The sequence below is a fragment of the Pelophylax lessonae genome (genome assembly GCF_965119305.1).
Source record: "Pelophylax lessonae genome assembly, chromosome: 5".
Taxonomy (NCBI): Eukaryota; Metazoa; Chordata; class Amphibia; order Anura; family Ranidae; genus Pelophylax; species Pelophylax lessonae.
The window spans coordinates 389,495,163-389,516,269 of NC_138772.1; the positions used below are offsets into that span (position 1 = coordinate 389,495,163).

A 21,107-nucleotide genomic window follows, 5' to 3' on the forward strand; every position below is an offset into this window, starting at 1 on the left:
GAGTTACTCTTTAGGTGTGTGCTTCATTCCTCTGTTAGGATAAGTCACTTGTGAGAAGTTTTCCCAACACATGAGATAAATTTGTGACGGGGAGGGAGCTCAGCACACAGTTTGTCTATTCCTTCATTCGCTCCTGTGCCGTGTGTGAAGGAGTAGTGTGTCTCTTTCCTCCAATCAGCTCTCACACACTGTAACTGCAGCTCTCCAGCCCCTCTTCTCTGCTCCTCACAGATGCAGAAGGATTTTATCACAAATCTTTTGAAGGGATGTAGAGAAGCGATAACTGCAGATAGAGTAGTAAAACTTGTCTACGTAGGAGGATTTGTTTCATCTCTGTGTATCACCTGAAGCTATTCACTTCACTAGGTATTTGAGAGGGTTTACAACCACTTTTAAGTCTGTAAAACTTAAAATGTATCCCTTGTAGTGAGGCCGTGCCTGCACTGCAAGGGTTAAGTGCAATTTTTATGCCCAGGGGTCCAGGCAAAGGAGTTTTACGTACCCAATCGTTCACTTCTGTATGCTTCTCCAAGCTGCTAGACCAGTCCCTACAACCTCTTCTCCCCTATGCTCCAGCAATCCAAGGTCCTCTGGCATCATCAAGCCTGATGCAGAGCCCATAGTCTTGTATTGGATGTAAAGTAGCTGAGGGACAGTCCACTGCCAGAGTGGAAGGGAGTATTGTATGCTGGGAGAGCAGAGGACCAGGTATGGTAAAGTGTCTTTCATGTCCCCTAGACAGAAACAAGCAGTTAAAATGATTGTAAAGGTGAAAATATATTTTGTACATAACAACCATGCTATGCTTACCCTCTTTGTACAGTAGTATTGCACAGAGCAGCCTATAACCCTCACTTCTAGGGTACCCCACCGGCACACTTGGTTCCTCCTCTTCTCCCTGCACAACCATTGGAAGCCACTTTCTATGGGGAAGAAGGGGGCCACATGTGGGCTCTCCAGGCGGTATGCATCCAAAGACTCATGCTCAGCCCCACCCCCTACTCTCTGCTTACAGAAATCAATTGACAGTTGCAGGGGCCAATGGCTCCTGCTACTGTCTCTCTGCCCTGTGAATACAGGGAGAGAGAGAGGGAAGACGCTACAGATGGGCACAGCACTGAATCGGGGGGGGGGGGGGATGCAGGGAATGCATTAAAGGTAAAAAAAAAAATGGCATGCATTTATAGCTACTTTAACTGCAAGGGAAAAGTTTTTACTTTTCCAGGGTTCAGCTTTAACTTTACGTGAACAGTTAGTTACATATGTTTTCATTATGTTCCTTTTCATCCTCAATCACACCTGATGGATAGGTAACATTGGTATAACTACAGTGTTGGTCCATATTACAATAAAAATCTATAAAAACATTGACATGGAGAATGATAAGATATGCTTAATGTAACATTTTGGATGTTTTCTGCACAACTCTGCCTGTAACTATAATGGTTTGGAGTCAAATTCATGTTCAGTTTCTTTTAAGTTTATATGTTTTTAAACTGATGCATTGTATCTTATTTTATATACTGAATATATAAAATCTTTGTTTAAATTTAAAGCAATTGTTACCCTTAACCTTTCATATTCCTGTTAGGTGCCTGCTGTACCATGTACTTGTATGAGAAAGTCTCCTGTTCTCTTTGTATTGCTTCCTTTATGTGAAATCCCTGGTGTTCCTGCCAGTTACTCTACTTTCCTATTAAAAACTCACCACTCTAAGCAGGAAAACACACAGTGGTCAGTTCTCTAGCTATGCTGGGAACTTGGTGTACTCTCCTCCAATGATCAGACTTGTCCTCACACGTCCCTGCTGCACAGCCATTCACTTGGAAGCTCAGGGTGCCACTGCTTCTCCTCTCCCCAGCTCTTATGCAGCTGAGAACAGAGGGAACGGAGGGAATGTGATCACTTATAAAAATAAAGGGAAAAAAGGTATTTATAATGTTTTTATATATCTATACAAAAATGTTTTGCCTTTCATTTCTATTTTAAACTGAATGGGTTGTTTTACAAGGTGATCGTTTACAATCACTTTAATTTAAAGTAGTGGTAAATTCTTAAAAGAAAAAAAAAATAAAACATTCTCTTTCATTCATTGATGAACACAGCTCCTGATCTTCTTAACCATTGGGTTATACTGACCCCTACAGGAGTAGGACACTAGGCAGAAACGCCTATGGGCAGTCCCAGGAGAAATACTCCCTCTCTCTGCTATAGGTACTCAGTTTTTTTTTTCTGCCTAGTCAAGATTAAGGACCTAGTTCCTTGCTGGGATCTCTGGTCCTGGCAATTTTTTACTTTTGGATAGATTTTTTTCTCATGTTTTTTTTCCTGGGAGATCTATAATCAACTGCCAGACTGGACGATGGGCTGGATAATCTAGATCCGGTGGTCACCCCAGTCTGGCCAGCAAGTGTGCTCAGACCTCAGCTCTGCGCTAGGTCGGTCACGACTTAGCCCCACCGGACAGGGGCTGGCCTGCGAGTTAAGCACCTTGTGAGGTCGCATATGACACGGTCTCCGCCCGAGTCACAGCATTCCTCCTGGCCGACAGCCCCCCCCCCCCATTTAGATGGAGAGGAGGTTCTGTCTGAAGCGGTGCCCGTCTGGTTCCTGGTATGGTAAGTAACTGTACCCCCTCTACCCCTGGAGGGTTTTGGGGTGGACGTGGGCCCCTCCATTGAACAGTTGGACCCCTGGGTTCCCCTCCTTCTTGTTAGGCACCCCCCCTAACCTGGTCTGGTGGTCCCTGTGGGTCATATCGACCCCCATCCGCTCTCTCCTTCACTGATGTTGGGGCTGTGGGGTGGCCTGGTCCACTGCGTGGCGTGGGGGCAGGGTGCTGTGCTGGTAAAGGGGGCAGGTGGGTGTGTCGCCAGTGACCGGGTGATTGGCTGTGGGGGGGGGGGCTGTACCTGGTGGGGGTTCCTGCCAGGTGCCCCCCTTCCTGCCTGTCCCGTTTTCTGAGGCCTGGGGATCCCTGGGAGCCTTGTGGTGCCGTCTGGGGCCGCCATTTTGCTGTAGCCCGTGTGTTCAATGCACGGCAGCCATGTTTGTGTAGTTCGGCTGCCATTTTTGCAGTGGTTTGCCATTGAAAATAGCGGTGGCCATGATAGTGGAGCCCTGCGGGTGGCGATTTTGGCGGTGGAAGCCCCTCCTCATCGCTTGGTGCTGACTCCTGGATCTTTTCACTTCCTGATCGCCACACGTGGAGTGCAGATTATCCTGGTGGCTACGGGTGCCTGTTTCTGCTGCGTGGTGAGTCTGGTGGGGTCCTCTCCTCTGCTGAGGATCATTTAGGTGCTCTGTTACTGGCGACCGAGTGGTGCTACCGGAGCAGTGGGGGTGTCCCTAGCAGTGTTTTTTTATACCTTTTTTTGTGGGGTCCCCCTAATAACTTATGGAGTTTTTGGAGCACATTTCCCCACCTGATCCCCTCTCAGAGGCTGCGGGGCTCTCCAGGTCCCAACCATCTATCGATGCACTGACGGCGGTCCTGGAGTCCTTTCTGTCCCAGATGGAGGTGGTTTTTGGGTGATGGGCTAGCAAAAAGCACCCCCTGCCTCATCTGTCACCTCAGATCCTGAATCTGATTCGGCCACCGTGGACGTGGGTCACTCTGCTGGGTTTGCGACCAGACGCCCTGAGTTTTCAGATAGTGAGGAAGAGTCCTCCACTTCTGCAACCGTGCACGAAAAGGCGCTGGTGGATGCACTGATTGTATCTGTGCATAAGACCTTAAAAATGGAGGACGCATCATCTCCCTTTGGCACTCACAAGCCATCCAGAGCAGCAATGGTGTTTCCTTCTCTTGCCTATTTTGACAGAATTGTCGCTAAAGAATGGGAACGGCCAAATGCCCCCTTGTGGTCCCTAAGCGATTTGCTATGCGATACCCCTATGAGTAGTCCCTTCTTAAAAATTGGAATGTTCCACTGGTGGTGGACCCTCTGGTCTCCAGATTGAACAAAGCCACCATGATTCCTATTGAAGAGTCCCGGCCTTTAAGGACCCGGCTGACAGAAAGGCAGAGGCTGTTGCCCGAAATATGTACACCCTATTGGTTCGGCACTGAGACCGATATTTAGCATTGCACTGGTGTCACAAACTCTGACCGAGTGGGCTAAGCTTTCCCTCTGCCTTTGCTGAGCTGGTCCAGTTGGTCCAGGGGCTGCAGTTTATCTGTGATGCCTCTTTGGGTGTGGCCCCCTAGTCGCAAGGCAATCTGTTTCAGCAGAGGTCCTTTGGCGTATTTTTTTGGCTCAAATGCTGGTCTGCAGACCAAACTTCTAAAAAGGCCCTGACTGATCTTCCTTTCCAAGAAGATCGCCTGTTTGGAGGTACCCTGGATGACATCATTAATGGTCTCACAGGGTGGAAGAGTACCTTTCTAAGAAGTGTTTTCGCCCCTTAGGGGCGACTGACAAGGGATCGAAGCCATTCAGGGCCTCCTCTGGTGGATCCAAGCAAACTTGGTCTGGCAAGTTGAGAGCGGGCTTATCCAGACCTGCAGAGTAAGCTCCTTCCGCATGAAGGTGCACCCTCACCGATGGACCCATGGACTTTCCTGGTACAAGACAAGTGGGTCCACAAAGTCAAATGGTCTGGCTAAAAGATTGAGTTTAGCTCTTACCCCCTGGCAAGATTCTTTCCTTCCAACTTGCACCTGTCCCCAGACCGCTTACAGGGTCTGTTTGGGGTGGTACAAGACCTGTTACTTCAAGGGGTAATTGGCCCGGTTCGGACAGCAGAACGTTTTCAGGGGTTTTACTCAAACCGGTTTACAGTTCCCAGGAGGGAAGGCAAGGTATGTCCAATTCTGGACCTAAAGGCACTGAACTGCTCTGTGCAGGTGGAGGAGTTCAGAATGGAGTCCATTCGCGCAGTGGTGGCATCCCTGCATCAGGGGGATTTTCTTGCCTCTATTGACATCAAGGATGCTTACCTTCACATTCCAATATGTGCCAGTCATCAGCGCTTCCTCCGCTTTGCAGTGGGAGAGGAGCATTATCAGTTTGTGGCATTGCTCTTTGGTCTCTACTCTGCTCCTCGGGTCTTCACAAAAGTGCTAGCCCTGGTGCCAGCATTGTTACGCCAACGGGGGATCACGGTACTGAGCTACTTGGACAACCTCCTTCTGCGAGCGGAGTCTCCTACTGTTCTGGTGGAAAACCATTAAATCACCATACAAACTGTCAGGGAGTTTGGCTGGATTTTGGTTTTTCAGAAGTCTGCACTTGTTCCGTCCACAAAGCTGGACCATCTTGGGTCTGACTCTGGACTCGGCCTTAGCAAGAGTGCTCCTTCCTCTGACCAAACTCTAAATAATACTGCAGGCTGCAATTTGTCTCTTGCTGTCCAGCAGATGGTCCTTCCTCTGGACTTGCATGCGGGTGCTGAGCCTGATGGTGTCTACCTTCAAGGCGGTTCTGATTGCACAGTTCCATACGATGTCCCTGCAAAGGGAGATTCTGGCCAAATGGGACAAGAATTTGCAGTATCTGGACAATCAGATCCGGCTAAATCAGGGAACGAAAGAGTCCCTGATATGGTGGCTTCATTCTCCGGCACTTCCGCTGGGCAAATCCTTCCTCCCCTTGTATTGGATAGTGGTCACCATGGATGCCAGAATGTCTGGCTGGGGAGGTGTCCTCGGTAAAAATTCTGTTCAGGGGATCTGGATACTGGTAGAGTCCTGACTACCAATCAATAACTTGAAACTCTGAGCAATCAGACTGTGCCTGGAACATTGGACGGATCATCTTCAGGGATGTCCAGTGCGCATTCAATCAGACAATGCCACTGCAGTGGCTTATGTCAATATCCAGGGGGGCACAAGAAGTGTCCTGGCGGCTCTGGAGGTAGCCGGGATTCAAAAGTGGGCAGAATGGTTCGTTCCAGCACTCTCCACCATACACAGTCCTGGGGTGGAAAACGTTCAGGCGGATTATCTCAGTTGACAGGTGTTGGAACAATGGGAGTGCTCCCTTCATCCAGATGTGTTTCATCAGTTGTCTCTGGTGGGGCATCCCTGAGGTGGATCTGTTGACGTCCCGGCTCAACAGAAAGGTGCAGAGGTTAGTGGCTCGGTCATGGGATTCTCAGGCAAATGCCACAGACGCACTGGTGGCCCCATGGGGTCAGTATCATCTGATTTACTCCTTCACTCCTCTCAAGCTTCTGCCAAGACTTCTACGCAGGATCAAGGCAGAAGGTATTCCGGTCATTTTAGTGACCCCAGACTGGCCTCTTCGGGCTTGGTATGCCAATCTGGTGCAGCTGGTCACTGATGTTCTTTAGAAACTTCCTCTCAGGGAGGATCTGCTGTCCCAAGGACCAATCTTCCATCCTGCTTTTCAGTCGCTGGCTTTGACGGCTTGTCTGTTGAATGCCAGGTGCTGAAGAATAGAGGTTTGTCTGAGTAAGTGATTACAACACTGTTAAAAGCTAGGAAATATTTTTCTAGAAATATCTACCATTGTACGTGGAAGACGTACATTGCATGGTTTGAGTCTCTCGGGGTTCATCCTCATTCTTTATCGGTGGCTCGGATCTTGACCTTTCTTCATCAGGAGGTTGAGCAGAAACTGACCTTGAGTACTATCAAGGGCCAGGTGTCGGCTTTGGCGGTCTTCTTTCAATGGGCCCTTGGCTGCACACTCCCTCAATCATCCAGAAGCCTCCTTTTGAGAATCTTCAGAAGTTTCCCCTGGTTATGCTGTCTCAGAAGGTGGCCTTTTTGGTGGCTATCACCTTTGCGCACAGGGTGTCAGAATTGGTGGTGTTATCCTGTCGTTCACTTTACTTGGGGGTTTACAGAGATGAGATGGTTCTTCGCCCCTGTCCGTCGTTCCTTAGAAAGGTTGTCTCTGATTTTCATTTCAATGAAGACATTGTGTTGCCTTCCCTGTGTCCCAGGCCAAAACATCAGAAGGAAATTTCCTTGCATGCCTTGGATGTGGTCTGGGCTTTTAGGGTGTACCTGCCAGCTATGGAGTCTTTTAGGAAATCAGACTCACTATTTGTTCTAACTGATGGGCCTCAGAAATGCTTCCTCTGCAACCATTTCCAGATGGATCAGATGGTGGTTCAGGCCTATTCTATCAAGGGTCAGGTTCCTCCTTTCCCTGTCAAAGCGCATTCTACTCGGGTGCTCAGTGCCTGCTGGGCCTTCCGTCATCAAGCGTCAGTGACGCAGCTTTGCAAAGCGGCCACTTGGTCGTGGGCGCACACTTTCACAAAGTTCTATAAAGTGAATGTGTTGGCATCTGCGGATGCTTCCTTTAGCCGCAAAGTTTTGCAGGCTGCTGTTTAGAGGACCTGGTCCTCTTTGAGGGTGTATTGTTCTTTTCTTTTCCAGTTGTTTTTGTTGTTCTCCTATTTACTTGGTTGGCTATAGTTTAGCCTTGGGAATTTCTTTTTCGCTGTTCCCGCCCCCCATGTTTAACACTGCTTTGGGACGTCCCAATGATTACGAAGATCAGGAGCTTTGTCAATCAATGAACAAAAGAGAAAATGGGATTTTTGACTTACCGTAAAATCCATTTCTCTGATGTTCATTGACGGACACAGCGCCCACCCCTCTGTGGAGTTGTAATTCTTGTGACACTGCTTGTAACAAAACTGAGTACCTGTAGCAGAGAGAGAGGGAGTATACCCCATTTGACTGCCCATAGGCATAGCCAGACTTTTTTTCTGCCTAGTATCCTACCCCTGTAGGGGGCAGTATAACCCAATGGTTAGGATAAGGGGCTGTGTCCTTCAATGAACATCAGAGAAATGGATTTTACGGTAAGTCAAAAATCTAATTTGTCCTCTGCAAGGCAATGCTATAATGTACTAGTATGCTTCGCATACTAACAAATTATGTGAAACTTACCTTAAAATGAAGCCCTCCAGTGGCGCACTGTCGCCACTGACAGGGCTGACAGGGCTTCCATCTTCACATGGCCTTCCTTCTGGGTTTGCGGGCTCCAGTGGTCTCACTGTTTAAGTCACAGGACTGTGAAAGAATGGCACGGATATGCCATTCCTTCAGTGCGCATGCTCTGGCAGTTTCACAAATACTGCACTGGCAGTTTCACAAGTAAATATCTCATAAACAGTGCACGTTTAAGAGATATTTACAATACGTGCCGGTAAACCTTATTGTAGGCTTACCTGTGGGTAAAAAGTAACCAAAGGCCTGTACTACCACTTTAGTGCCCAGCCTAGGGTAATGTAATTTTAAAATTCAGTGGGAATATGACATGTGTAGGCCATTCTGACCATTGCTGCCTCCATTCTAATGTACGTTCAACTGACCCAGGGGTTGCATCACTCCCTTCAATGTGGCACACATTTTATGCTACATTCTACATTTAAAAATTGGCATATTTGCTTCATGGAAACCTACTGTTGGCATAATTAGTGCAGCCTTAGTGGTTTGGTGCATTAAGTAATTTATTTAAATTTGGGATTTTGACCTGGGTTACACCAACACAGGGCTAATTACGAGCATTCCTGTTAGCTGATTTCCTATTTGGGCATATTAGGGACTGGCAGGATTATTCAGTCTAGAGGAGTTTTAATTGTTTTAATATTGATTGTGTGAGGGTGCTTGTGGAATGCTATTGCATTATCTTGTTTGTTTATGAGACATATTTAGTATAAATTATTAATATTTACATATGTTTTACTAGTCAAGCTAGTCCAACCAATGGGAAAATCATAAATAAATCGAATAAATAACTAAAAAACTATATACAGAATTGTATACCCACAGTTAAGCCAGTCTAATTGAGCCAATCTACTAAATTGTAGATTGGTATTGGTTTGGATATTGTTACAAGTTTTTTTTTTCCTTTTGATTTGTTACTACACAAAGGTTTGCATATTTGTTTAATAATAGTTAAATTGTAATGCAACCATAATGCTGCTTTTCTATTGAAAGTGCCCTCAGCATATTAAGCACTCCTGCTATTCTTTATAAAATGTAGTTTGCACTTTGCTTCCTTCAGGACTCTGAAAAGTATTGTGGGAGAAGTAGGACTCTATCACATGACCTGTTCAAGGTCATGTGACAGTGTCCTCTACCTATTGGTGAGTGTTCGTTGCAGCATTTTGCCACCACAGAGTATTGCAGGCTTTGTACCATGGGCTGTATTTTATTAAAAAAAAAAAAAATGTTATATGCAGGCGCAGTCTTGAGTATTTCCAGGGATGGCCAGTGGTGCGCAGGGAGTGGAAACTGTTCTCCTTTATAAAAGGGACCTGAAGTGCTAGGGAGGGTGAAGGGGGCATTTGCTAAATTTATTTTACATAATTTTAGTTTCACTTAACCACTTTACCACCGGAGGATTTTGTGGTCTTACGTCTAGGCCACTTTTTGCGATTCGGCACTGTGCGAATTTAACTGACAATTGCGCGGTCGTGCGATGCCATACCCAAACGAAATTTACGTCCTTTTTTTCCCACAAACAGAGCTTTCTTTTGGTGGTATTTGATCACCTGTGCGATTTCTACTTTTTTGCGCTATAAACAAAAAATGAGAGTAAATTTGGAAAAAATAACAATATTTTTCACATTTTTTATATGAAATTCCCCCCAAAAAATTTAAAAATCGGATTTTTTAATCTCCAGACTCGATTCCCCGACGATCGGGGAAGAGCGGCGGCGATTGCCACTGCTCCTCCCCTCGCCCGACTCCCGCTGTGACTGAAAACAGCGGGAGCGAGCCTCCGGCGGCGCGCGAGTGCCGCCCACAAGGGGAGGAGTCCAGCGACGTAGGTCTACGTCGCTGGACGGAATCGAGCCACTTTGCCGCAGTACAGTCCCAGTGACTGGTCGGCAAGTGGTTAAAATAAAACAAAATAGATAATTTAACCACTTGCCAACCAGCCGCTGCACTTATGCGGCAGCAGGTTCCCGCTAAATGCCGTGCCTGTACCGTGGTTTCCGGGATTGATCCTGGAGGAGCACGCGCCCACTCGCCAGCGGGGAAGCTGATCCACGAGTCTTGCAGCCGCAATTGCCGCCAGGCACCTGTAATCGCTCCCCGTGAAGAGAGAACAATGGTCTGCTGTTGAAAACACAGGTCTCTGTGTTGATTTCACAAGTCCATCCCCCCCACAGTTAGAAAACACCCCCTAGGCTCACATTTAACCCTTTAATCGCACCTGTGTTAACCCCTTCCCTGCCAGTGTCATTATTACAGTAACAGTGCATATTTTTAACACTGATTACTGTAGTAATGTCACTGATCCCCCCAAAATTGTCAATGTCAGTCAGGGGTCCGATGTGTCTGCCGTAAATTTCGCAGTCCTGCTAAAAATCGCTGATCGCTGCCATTACTAGTAAAAATAAATAAATAAAAATGACAAATCTTTCCCCAAGTTGGTAGATGCGATAACTTTTGCGCAAACCAATCAAAATACGCTTACTGGGATTTTTTTTTTACCAAAAATATGTAGCAGAATGCAAATTGCCCTAAAATTATGAAAAAATTTGATTTGATTTTTTTTTTGGGGGGGGGGGGGATGTTATATAGCAGAAAGTGAAAAATATTGTTTTTTTTTTTTTCCCCAGAATTGTCGCTTTTTTTTGTTTATAGTGCAAAAAATAAAAATCACACAGGTGATAAAATACCACCAAAAGAAAGCTCTATTTGTGGGGGAAAAAAAGGACATCAATTTTATTTGGGTACAGTGTCGCGCAACCGCGCAGTTTTCCAGTAAAATAACGCTGTGCCGAATCGCAAAAAATGACCTGGTAATTTAAAGGAAAAAAATCTTCCGGTCCAGGAATGTTTAAAATACAGTCATGTGTTTTATTGAGTCCTTACAGTGTTTGTCAAAAAAGTCAGGGAAAATATATAATACATAATATTAGTTTTAAGCTAATAGCAGGTAGAACTTGTAGACCAGTAACAGTGCAGTCACATTAAAAGCATTGTAAGAAACTGCGACAATAAACAGAGCTACAATGCACTAGATGTGTCTGACACTAGATACAGGTCATTGCTGGTTACTATGGCAACTGGATAATGGGGAGTAAAGAAAACCTAACAATGAACCTTGCAGTTCACTTTGCGTAAGATAGCTTTCTGTGAAATGGCTAATTTAGCCTTTCTGTTTTTTATTAGTGTATACTATGTATTAAATAAAATACATGCAGTATGTAGGTATATTTTTTGGAGCAAATATCTGTAGTGTTGCTTATCTTGCAAATTAATTACTGGGACTAGTAACTTTAACTAAACTATTGGTGTTCTCATGAGAAATCTGAATATAACCTAAGGGTTACCAAACTGAACAACAATGCCAGCCTAAAGTTTTCATTTTCCCTTTGATGCCCTGCATTCTAATGGTTAATCTATTCTGGTTGCCTGGAGCATTCAGCACCTTTCATCTTTTATCAGCTTAAAATAAATGTTTGTTTGTGCATTAGAAACCAATGTACCATTGGGCTTTCATTGGAGGTGCCATAACTGTGTTCTCCTCTTGCAGTGAAAGCTAACTAATGCAGACTGTACCAAGCTACTGTTGTAGGTTGAAGTCTGTAGTATGGCAAAAAAGTAAGAGGTGGGTATCAGATACTACATTCAGATACAGCATCCTTAGTCTATAGGCTTCTGTATTTCTTTAGTAAATGAAAGTTACCTGCACAGAATATTCAAGCATTTAATTAGAGTTGTAGACTTAGGAACAACTAGAATATTACACTTTAGTTTTTTTGAGAAAATGTACCTGCAAAATCTTTGATATGCTACCCTGAGCCTTATCTTTTATGCTTTTAAATCATCCAAGGCAAATGCTGTCAATTTAACATTTTTTATGTGTGTGTGTATATATATATATATATATTTTTTTTTTCATATATAAAAACATTTTATGCATCTTGAAATCACATTTTGTGAATCATTAAAAATCTAACATTGCTAGACGTGCCTTTGTTATGACATCAAGTATTAAATGTTTGGTATCTTGCATCACTTAAGCCAAATTTAGTGCATTATTTCAAGCCCTCCTTCAAACAACAGAGAACAATTACCTTTCAGTAGGGCCTCCCTGCATTAAATGCTGTAGAAGTCTAGGCTAAAAGGAATAAGCTGTGTGACTGGTCCCCCAAAGCCTCTTCTCTTCAGTGCTCTGTCCAGTGGTTGCACTCTGAAGCCATCACATACAGTATACAATGCAGGACTAGCAGTCCTGCATTCTACGTGAGGACCTGCCCACATCTCAGAGCGCTGGACAGAAGAGACAAGTGCTGGATGCCTGTGGAGCAAGAAATGTAAGTTTCAGAGCCTATTCTGATACCACTAGACTTAACAAGCTCTTAACCCCTGCAGTGTGTAAGGGTCCCACTGCAAGGATATTTTTTTTTTTTTTTAACCTGAAGTTCATCTTTAATTTTTCAATAGGCTAATAATGTACAGTAGCACTCACTTTTTCCTATGGCAAACAAATAAAGTCTATGTAATACCAAAACGTATTTTTTGTCCTGGATAACATGTGGAAGGATTAGACCCTTTGTCAAGTTTTTATTACGGTCTGTTTAGGTAGTTTCACCATCCCTATTTGTACTGTTGTCAAAGAGACAAAAAGTAATAGGATATCAAAAACATACACTTTAATGTACTATGAAAATAAAACATAACATATTGATTTATCAGAACATATTTAAACCTTTAAAGCAGTTGGTGATCTTTAACTTTACATCATAAATCACACACCCTTATTTTGAGATGTGCTCTACTCCAGTGGTCCTCAACCCTGGCCTACAGGGCCCACTAACAGGCCAGATTTGCAAGATAACTGAAATACATCCCAGGTGATATCATTTGCTGCTCAGTGATTGCAGTTCTCTAGTCTGCATCTCCCCAAGGTAATACCTAAAATCTGGCCTGTTAGTGGACCCTGTAGGCCAGGATTGAGGACCACTGCTCTACTCTATTGAGCATCAAATGGCTGTGGCATTAAATAGATACATCATTGATATTGACAACTAAATGTGCTTGGAAATTGTGTTTTAACCTTTAAATTTGTCTTTTCTTTTTAATTGCACAGGAGCTGAAGTGACTTGTGTGGCAGTTTGAGGTCGGCATGATTGCCACTGGAGGTCTGTTGAGGATCTCTGCACGAAAACAAGATCCTCTCAGACCCAATAGCCAAGCTCCAAAGAGAAAGCGGAAAGCAAAAAAGAAGCGCAAGAATGATGTGGTGGTAGTAAAAGGCAAACTTAAACTTTGCTCTGTCTCTGGATTAATTGCTCTGTGTGGAATTTTGGTACTTTTGGTTGGAATAGCCATGGCTGTTATGGGATATTGGCCAAAAAGCAGTTCTGTTTATCATGGCAGTCTGGGGACAAATAAAGCCAAACTTTCATCAGGTGATATAAATAAAATTAGTGCAAATTCAAGCCAATCATGGAGCCATCACAACAGTCAAGGAGCTAATCAGAATGCCTTTAAAGTAAGTGATACAAACTTAACAAGAAGCCTTCAGCAAAAAACTTCACCTGGATTTCTTGCAGGTTTTTTTTCTGGATACTTGCACTCGGATAATCTTAAAGTTTTTGGTCCTCTAATAATGGGCATTGGAATATTTCTTTTTATTTGTGCTAATGCAGTTCTTCATGAAAACAGAGACAAGAAAACAAAGATCATCAACCTGAGGGATCTCTACTCTACAGTGATTGATGTTCATGGAATGAAATCTAAAGATGGAGTTCCTTTAAATGGGTTTGTTAATTATGTGCAATCTCGGAGCATGGATGTAAAAGGTGGTGACACATTTGGTGCGGCAATGTTGGCCAAGAGCTCCTGGAATTCTGCTCTTGGTGGACCAATTTCCTTCTCTCCTCCTAATCTAAGGGAAACAAGGACGTCTTCTCCTAAGGTATATCGACACCCAAATGAGCAAATAAACTTGAATGAGGAGGTATACAGTATTTACAGGGAGAGGTCCAACTCTGCTTTACCATTTGATAGAATTTCAGGGAGAGATGAGGATAATGATTCCTTGTCTGAATCCCCTGACCTAGAATGGGGTAGGAACAGTACGTGTTCCATTGTCGGTCATTCCCTCAGTGCTTTTACACTGCCTATTGTCAAGTTAGATAGCTGTCTCTTGGAAAAACAAGAAGAACATGGGGAAGGGAACAAAAGTGCCAAAGAAGTATCTAAGGGAGAGATTGAATTAAGTTTGACCAATTTTAGCCATGCAGACTTAAACTGGGAATTTCCCAAAACTCATAGAAAATTACCTTTAAGGCGCCAGAGCACAAGCTGTCTGCCTGACTTTAGGAGACCAATGTCACCGGGGCCTCTGTCAGAATTGGGTAGCCAGTCATTAAGTAGCACAGACTTAGACTGTAGCCTTTTGGTGAGAGGCTCTCCATTGGGCAAAACAAAACCTGCTGTTCTTATGGATTCTTATACTACAGCGCCATTGATAAGAAGAGATTCCCAAAGTTCAGGGTCTGACCAATCAAGCAATAAGGGCTACATTCACCTTGAGGAGGCAGGAACCTCCTTCGAGTCAATAGACACCTCAGCCAATAAAACTCAAGACTGTGAGGAAACAGAGGCTATAAACATTGAAATTCCCTCGGACGATACCAGCACAGAACAACATGTAGAACAGAAGCAGTACACTAATAAAGAAAAACTGTTGACGCTATCCAGGTCTCACGCTAAGTCTGATGACAATGGTGATGAGGATGATATAGATAACAAAAGTATTTAAAGCACACTTTGAGATTTGTCCATAGTTTTGGAACATGCTGTATTACAGGGAACTTGCCAATATCCAAAGATCTGCAGTGTCAACAGTTTTAGTATGTATTGGTAACCATCACCAACACCTGATTGTAACTGTATGTATGACTGAAACCAAACTGTATTAATAAACAGTGAACTAGCCCATCTTTAACTTTCAGTATGAATCAGATTATTTTTAACAGTAACTGTGCACTTCATTTTAGCTACAGTAGATATTTGTTCCTGCTGATGGCATGTCAGTAATTGCTCGGTTATGGCGATTTAGTTTGGCTTACTGAAATGCTAAGGCAGCAAGTCTGCCTACATAGTGATAAACTGATTTATTTTTCTGAATAAACTGTTTTAGAGGTTTTATCATTTCTTTGGTAACATAATATTGAAATGAAGTTTAAAAAGGCAGAATATTCAAATACATTTTAAAGGCAAAGGACATCAATTGAGTTTGCTTAAGTGGGACTGTTAGAATTTTATTTTCAAATAATTGAAATTTTTCTGTATTACACTGTTTTTATTGGATGTTATGGTTATGAAATGACTAAAAGCATCATTATTATTAAAAAATAATAAAAAAGAAATGTTTACATTCAACTATATCACATGCACCAAAATGTATTTTTGTTATTTTTAGTTTTTTTTGTTTGTTTTTTGTTTTTTACCTCTTGCAGTATTTTACAAATGGCATGCAATCTTGCTTACAACAAGCAGACTTGAAATGCAGAATATATAGTATATTTAGGAATCTTTTTGCTAGCTACCATAGAATTTAATTTCTATAAATGGAAATTAAGTGAAGTGCATGATAAAATGTATTTTTGCTACATTTCATATTTATTCAATGTAGATTTGCATCACTGGCCCATTTGTCAGAATGTCAGCCTTTTGATGTTTTCTATTATAAAGATTCTTTATTAATAACAATGCTAATACTGATAATATAAATAAAAATAAATAATTTATTTAAAAAGGTACAGAAGTATTGTTAAATATTATTAAAGTAAACACTAATGTTTCCTTTTATAACTTTTTATCTTATTGCGCAACCTTACAATGCGTGGGTTATATTTATGATAAAATTGTAGCTATGTTCATTTTAATTGATAAGAAATTGCATTTTGATGCCTGATGTGCTTTCTTGGTATTTAGGAGGTCCATTTACCCTGTTGTTATGTATCAGACTATATTTAACATTTGTCCTTGTTCTGTAATTTTTTTGTACATCAAAATTAGATATGTAGCCCTTTTCCTTTACATATCATAAAGTATGGTATCACTTTTGGAAAAATACTGTAGAATGCCCAAACTACAGTATTTTTGTGTTTTTTAAAGTTGTTGTTGAAAGTTATTTATGGCTCTTTAGTCTTTAAGAAAATTAGGTTCTGAAGCTGTACAGATGTAATGGTGACTGCAGTTTATGAAAATGTTGTCCCTCATGACAAAAATCAAAATCCTGCATACTGCAATTCTGTTAATCTTATTACATTGCTAAAATGTATGTTTCCATACCATAACGCAAAAAAAGTGTGAATGCCATAAGCTGTATGCATCCAGTCCAAATTGGATACAGACCTGGGGTTTTGTGTTTTATCCAGGCAGAGCTGTATGTTCTAGTTCAAGCCACACTTCTACTGAAATCTTCTTAGTGACAGTAGCCTTGTTAATCAGAATGCCATCTGCTCAGCTTCCGAATATGCAGGTCAGGTATCCCATCCTGGCCCATTTTATGTTGTTCAAGTAATATGGGTTACGAAGAGGATAATGTTCAAATGCTGCATGCACACCTTGGAACTGTCCCAATAGCTATCTACGTCTGGTTACTTTGCTATGCTTTCAATTAGAATTCAGGTTGAAGGTCAATTCAGTAGATATTCTGACTTAAAGTGGAATTCCAGTCAAATTCTAACTAAGGCTAAAACTACTAGTCTATAAAACACCCCCTCATCTCAATAAGGGAGAGCTGGTCTATAGGCCAATAAAGGAGAACCCAGGCCGAAATTTCAAATTCCAGTTCAGCAAAAGTAGTGTTGGCAGCCAACAACAAAAGTTAAAAGTTCACTGTTTTTCTGGCAGGATACAGAAATATCGTTCTGCAAAGAGGGATATGTGCATGGTTTGCAGAGATTCACCAAATGTTTTTTTTTTTGCCCAGACGTACACATTAACCGGTTGCTGACCGCCGCAAGTACATATACTGCGGCGGTCAGCCCCGGCCAGGCAAAGTGACGTACCGGTACGTCACTAGCCTGGGAGCCAATAGCGGGCGAGCGCACGCCGCCGGAGGCTCGTTCACTGACTCCTCCGTGCGTGTGACCGGTGGACCCGATGTCCGCTGGTCACTCGCGATCGTCCGCTGTGAAGGGAGAAAGGCAGACGACTAATATAAACAAAGCTGCCTGTCATTCTTCCCTGTGTAAAAGCACAGATCTAACGGTCCTGCTATGTAGGACCGTTGATCTGTGCTGTTACACACACAGCCACATCCCTGCACAGTTAGAAACACGCCCCTAGGGACACACTTAACCACTCCTTCTCTAATAAAGTTAACCCCTTCCCTGCCAGTGTCATTTTTATAGTAACAGTGCATATGTATAGCACTGATTACTGTAGTAATGTCACTGGTACCCCCAAAAGTGTCAAAAATGTCAGTCAAGGGTCCTAACTGTCCGCCGCAATGTTGCAGTTCCGCAAAAAAAAAAATTGCAGATCGCCGCCATTACTCGTTAAAAAAAAAAACAACAAAAATTACAAAAATCTTTCCCTTAGTAAACGTAATAACTTTTGCGCAAACCAATCAAAATACACTTATTGTGATTTTTTTTTACCAAACATAGGTAGCAGAAAACAAATTGGCCAAAAATTTAAAAAAAATTTGATTTTTAAATTTTTTTTGGAGGGGGGGGAATTTCATATAAAAAAATGTGAAAAATATTGTTATTTTTGCAAAATTGTCGCACTTTTTTTGATTATAGCGCATGATCAAAAAATCGCACAGGTGATCAAATACCACCAAAAGAAAGCTCTATTTGTGGGAAAAAAAGGACGTCAAATTAGTTTAGGTACAGCGTTGCATGACCGCGCAATTGTCCGTTAAAGTCATGCAGTGCCGAATCACAAAATACCCCCTGGTCAGGAAGGGCGTAAAATCTTCCGGGGCTTAAGTGGTTAAAGTGTATGTTACCCCAGAATACGTTATTTTATCTGTGTGTCCATGCAGATGTTTGTTAATGTAGCCTGTTCTCTTTTTATTTCTTTGTTTCATGGGAAATTACTGGTGATCCTGCCATTTTTTTTAAATGAATTCTTAAAATAAGATAACCTACATTAGGAAGTTCTTCTTGCTACTTCTATACACTAGCTAGTTAAAAAAATAGTAAATGCTCTAAGTTTACCCCCAACCTTTTCTATGGTAGGCACTTACCTTTAGTTCCTCAATCTACCCCTCCAATCCCTGATGGTAAATGTCAACAATATCCAGTATAATAAAAAGTTGCACACCTAACATTGTGCCCTCTGGACCGTATGACATTGTTGAGCACTGGTAGCTGGTATAAGATAAATATAGACACCATGGGATGTCTAAAACAAGATGGGGTGGTTTATTCTTTTTACAGAGCAGTTGTCATTCAACAAGGATTGGGACTCCCCATCTTGGACACATTAAAAAAAAAAAAAACTATTTCTATCCCTTCCGTTCCAGTCCTTAAATTACTTTTCATGAGTACCTGCTCTCTGAGATCCTCATCATTCCCAATTATCTTCACTGTTTATGAAGTCTTAGAACAGCCTGACTCTATCAAGGACCATGTAGCAGATTTAGTGTACCAATCTTGACTCTAAAAAGCATTGTTCATTTTTTTGATGTGAGAGAAAGTATATCAATACACCTTGTGATCAATAATTTAAAGTTCTGAGATATTTCAGTTTTCATTGGTTCTTGGCTTGTTAAATTGCAATTTGCTGGTTTCACTTGCCAACAAATTATTGAGATCTCCAGCTCCTAAAAAATGACACCATCCTTATGGCCATGTAGTATGAGTTAGAGACTCAGACTGCCTTAAAGGAAACATCTCCATTATAGCCTCTGGGAGATGTAAGAAGCCAGCAAGTGTTCAACTCTCCAAACGCCACTCAAAAGTCAAAACTACTTTAGATAGTGCTAGCTTTTAAAGTATAATGATTGTAATTCATAATTCATAAATTAGGATGCATACAGTACAAACAATGTAGATGTTGGCTGCATTCCAAGCATTCATTTACTACCTGAATTTCCAAATAATAGTAACACATGTTTTGTCCCTTCTGTTCTGCTGTGACTATAAAAAAGTGATGGATGATGTAGTCCGTGTGCATTAGATAATTTGATTGGTCTGCTGTGTTCTGGCTTACTGAGAATTAAGTTTGAGGTAGACCTAGCGTTAAAGTGGTAGCAAACTTCTTTTTTAAACTTGTACCTGCAGGTATGCCTATAATAAGGCTTACCTGCAGATACAGTGAAAATCTCCTAAACTTGTAATGTTTAGGAGATATTCACACAGAATGTAGCCAATGAGGTCACTGATGCATGCGCTCTGAAGAAACGGCATACCCCTGCCATTCCTTCAGAGCTGTGTGTCGTGCCTGTGACTCCTGTGCACATGCAGTCAGGCAGCTGGAGCACACAAACCAAGAAGAAAGACAGGGTGAAGATGGAAGCCCTGTCAGCAGTGACCGTGCACCACTGGAAGGCTTTGTTCTAAGGCAAGTTTTTCATAATGTGCTAGTATGCACATACTAGCACATGTTGCCTTTTACCTTTCAGGGATTTTTTTTTTTTTTTTTGCTTCAAGTTTATGACCACTTTAAGACTAGCCTGCTGTTTTTTTAACTGCTGTGAAACAGGTTGCTATAAACACTGCACAGGTGACAGCAGGCATAATATACTGGATATTAGATAAATGTTTGAAATGCAGCTACTGTCTTTTTTTATTTTTTAGTAAAAGGACATTTATATTAAATGAACCTCCTCCCTAAAGTCTTGACTTCAATTCTCACCAAAGTGCTGTCTGAATGAGGTCTGCAAGCCTGTTCTATATGAACATAGGAATCCACTTGACATTCCTGTTTCCACTATGTAGAAACATACTACTCCCTACCAAACTGATCTTTGATCTTTGTACAAGTTTAGAACATGGGTAGAGGAAATCATTTAGTTTGGCACCTGCATCCGTTCCTGTAGTTGGTTTTCTAGAATCTGTATCTCTACTTTCTTTTTTTTTTTTCATTTATGAAAAAGTAAAGAAAAAAAAAAAAAGCTTAGTCTCACTTTCTAAATGATACCAGACAAAACACAGATGGATTGTCTATAGCAAACTCCAAGAGGGTTGTGCATAAACTAAGGGGAGATTATGTGCAATGCATCTGCTTATTCTAGGGTCAGGACAAAAAATGCAACAAACAGACTCAAGGCGATCAACCATAGAATGGGTTAAGCGGTAGTAACATGCATACTAGTGACCCAGTCCCATGCTGCATGCAGTCCACTGGAGGAATGGAGATATCCAAAACAGAAACACAAAGGCTATATGCGGCCCACTGGTAAAGTCAGGGTATTCACGAGAAACAAGTAGCTAAATTGGGAGATGATGAATAAAGGAAAAAAACTTGCTTCCATTTAAACCATGAAGTAACATTTATTATGTGGCCATAGATAAAACTAGATAAAAACACAGTCATGTGTGAATGACACAGTCTAATTTAAAAGGTAAAAGCTTAAGTCTCCTCCAGCCTCAAACACTAAATGGAGGGCCCAGCACTTGTGATGGAAACGGGCTCAAGGCTTACATACCAGCCTGAGGGATTGCTGGGACCAGCTGTTGGTGTCCTGTGGGGAAGACACACTTCAATGTGGTGTGTAGTAAAGCTGGAGCCCACCAGGAAGATGGCCGCTCACAGGATAGAGTAAATAATGTGGCAGGCTAAGGAGAGGAACCATGGGGGCTCTCTAATCATATAACACGTTTCAAAGGCTCTCGTCAAAGAACCCAGGAGCTTTGAAATGCGTTATCTGATTGGAGAACCTCCCTGGTCCCTCCCTTTCCTCTGACATGGGCCACCAGATTGGCCATGTCGCCTCCCTTGGTCTACCGCATTATTGTCTCCATCCTACAAGCGGCCATCTTCCTGGTGAGCTCCAGCTTTACTACAGACAACACTGAAGTGTGCCTTCCCCGAAGGACAGCAACAGCTGGTCCCAGCAAGCCTTCAGGCTGGTATGTGAACCTTGAGCCTGTTTTCATCAGAAGTGCTGGGCCCTCCAATTAGTGTTTGAGGCTGGATGAGACTCTGACTTTTACTTTTTAAATTAGACTGTGTC

General features: G+C 42.4%; 1 protein-coding gene across 1 annotated transcript in view; it reads left to right on the forward strand.

The window, feature by feature from the left end:
* TMEM200C (transmembrane protein 200C) overlaps nt 1–15,515 on the forward strand; it is a 129,506-nt gene extending 113,991 nt beyond the window's left edge. The window contains exon 2 of the mRNA XM_082257488.1: nt 13,044–15,515. Within this exon, the coding sequence (XP_082113614.1) occupies nt 13,080–14,723 (1,644 nt within the window). The 5' untranslated portion in view covers nt 13,044–13,079 and the 3' untranslated portion in view covers nt 14,724–15,515. The remainder of the gene's footprint in view (nt 1–13,043) is intronic.
* The last annotated feature ends 5,592 nt before the right edge of the window (nt 15,516–21,107 follow it).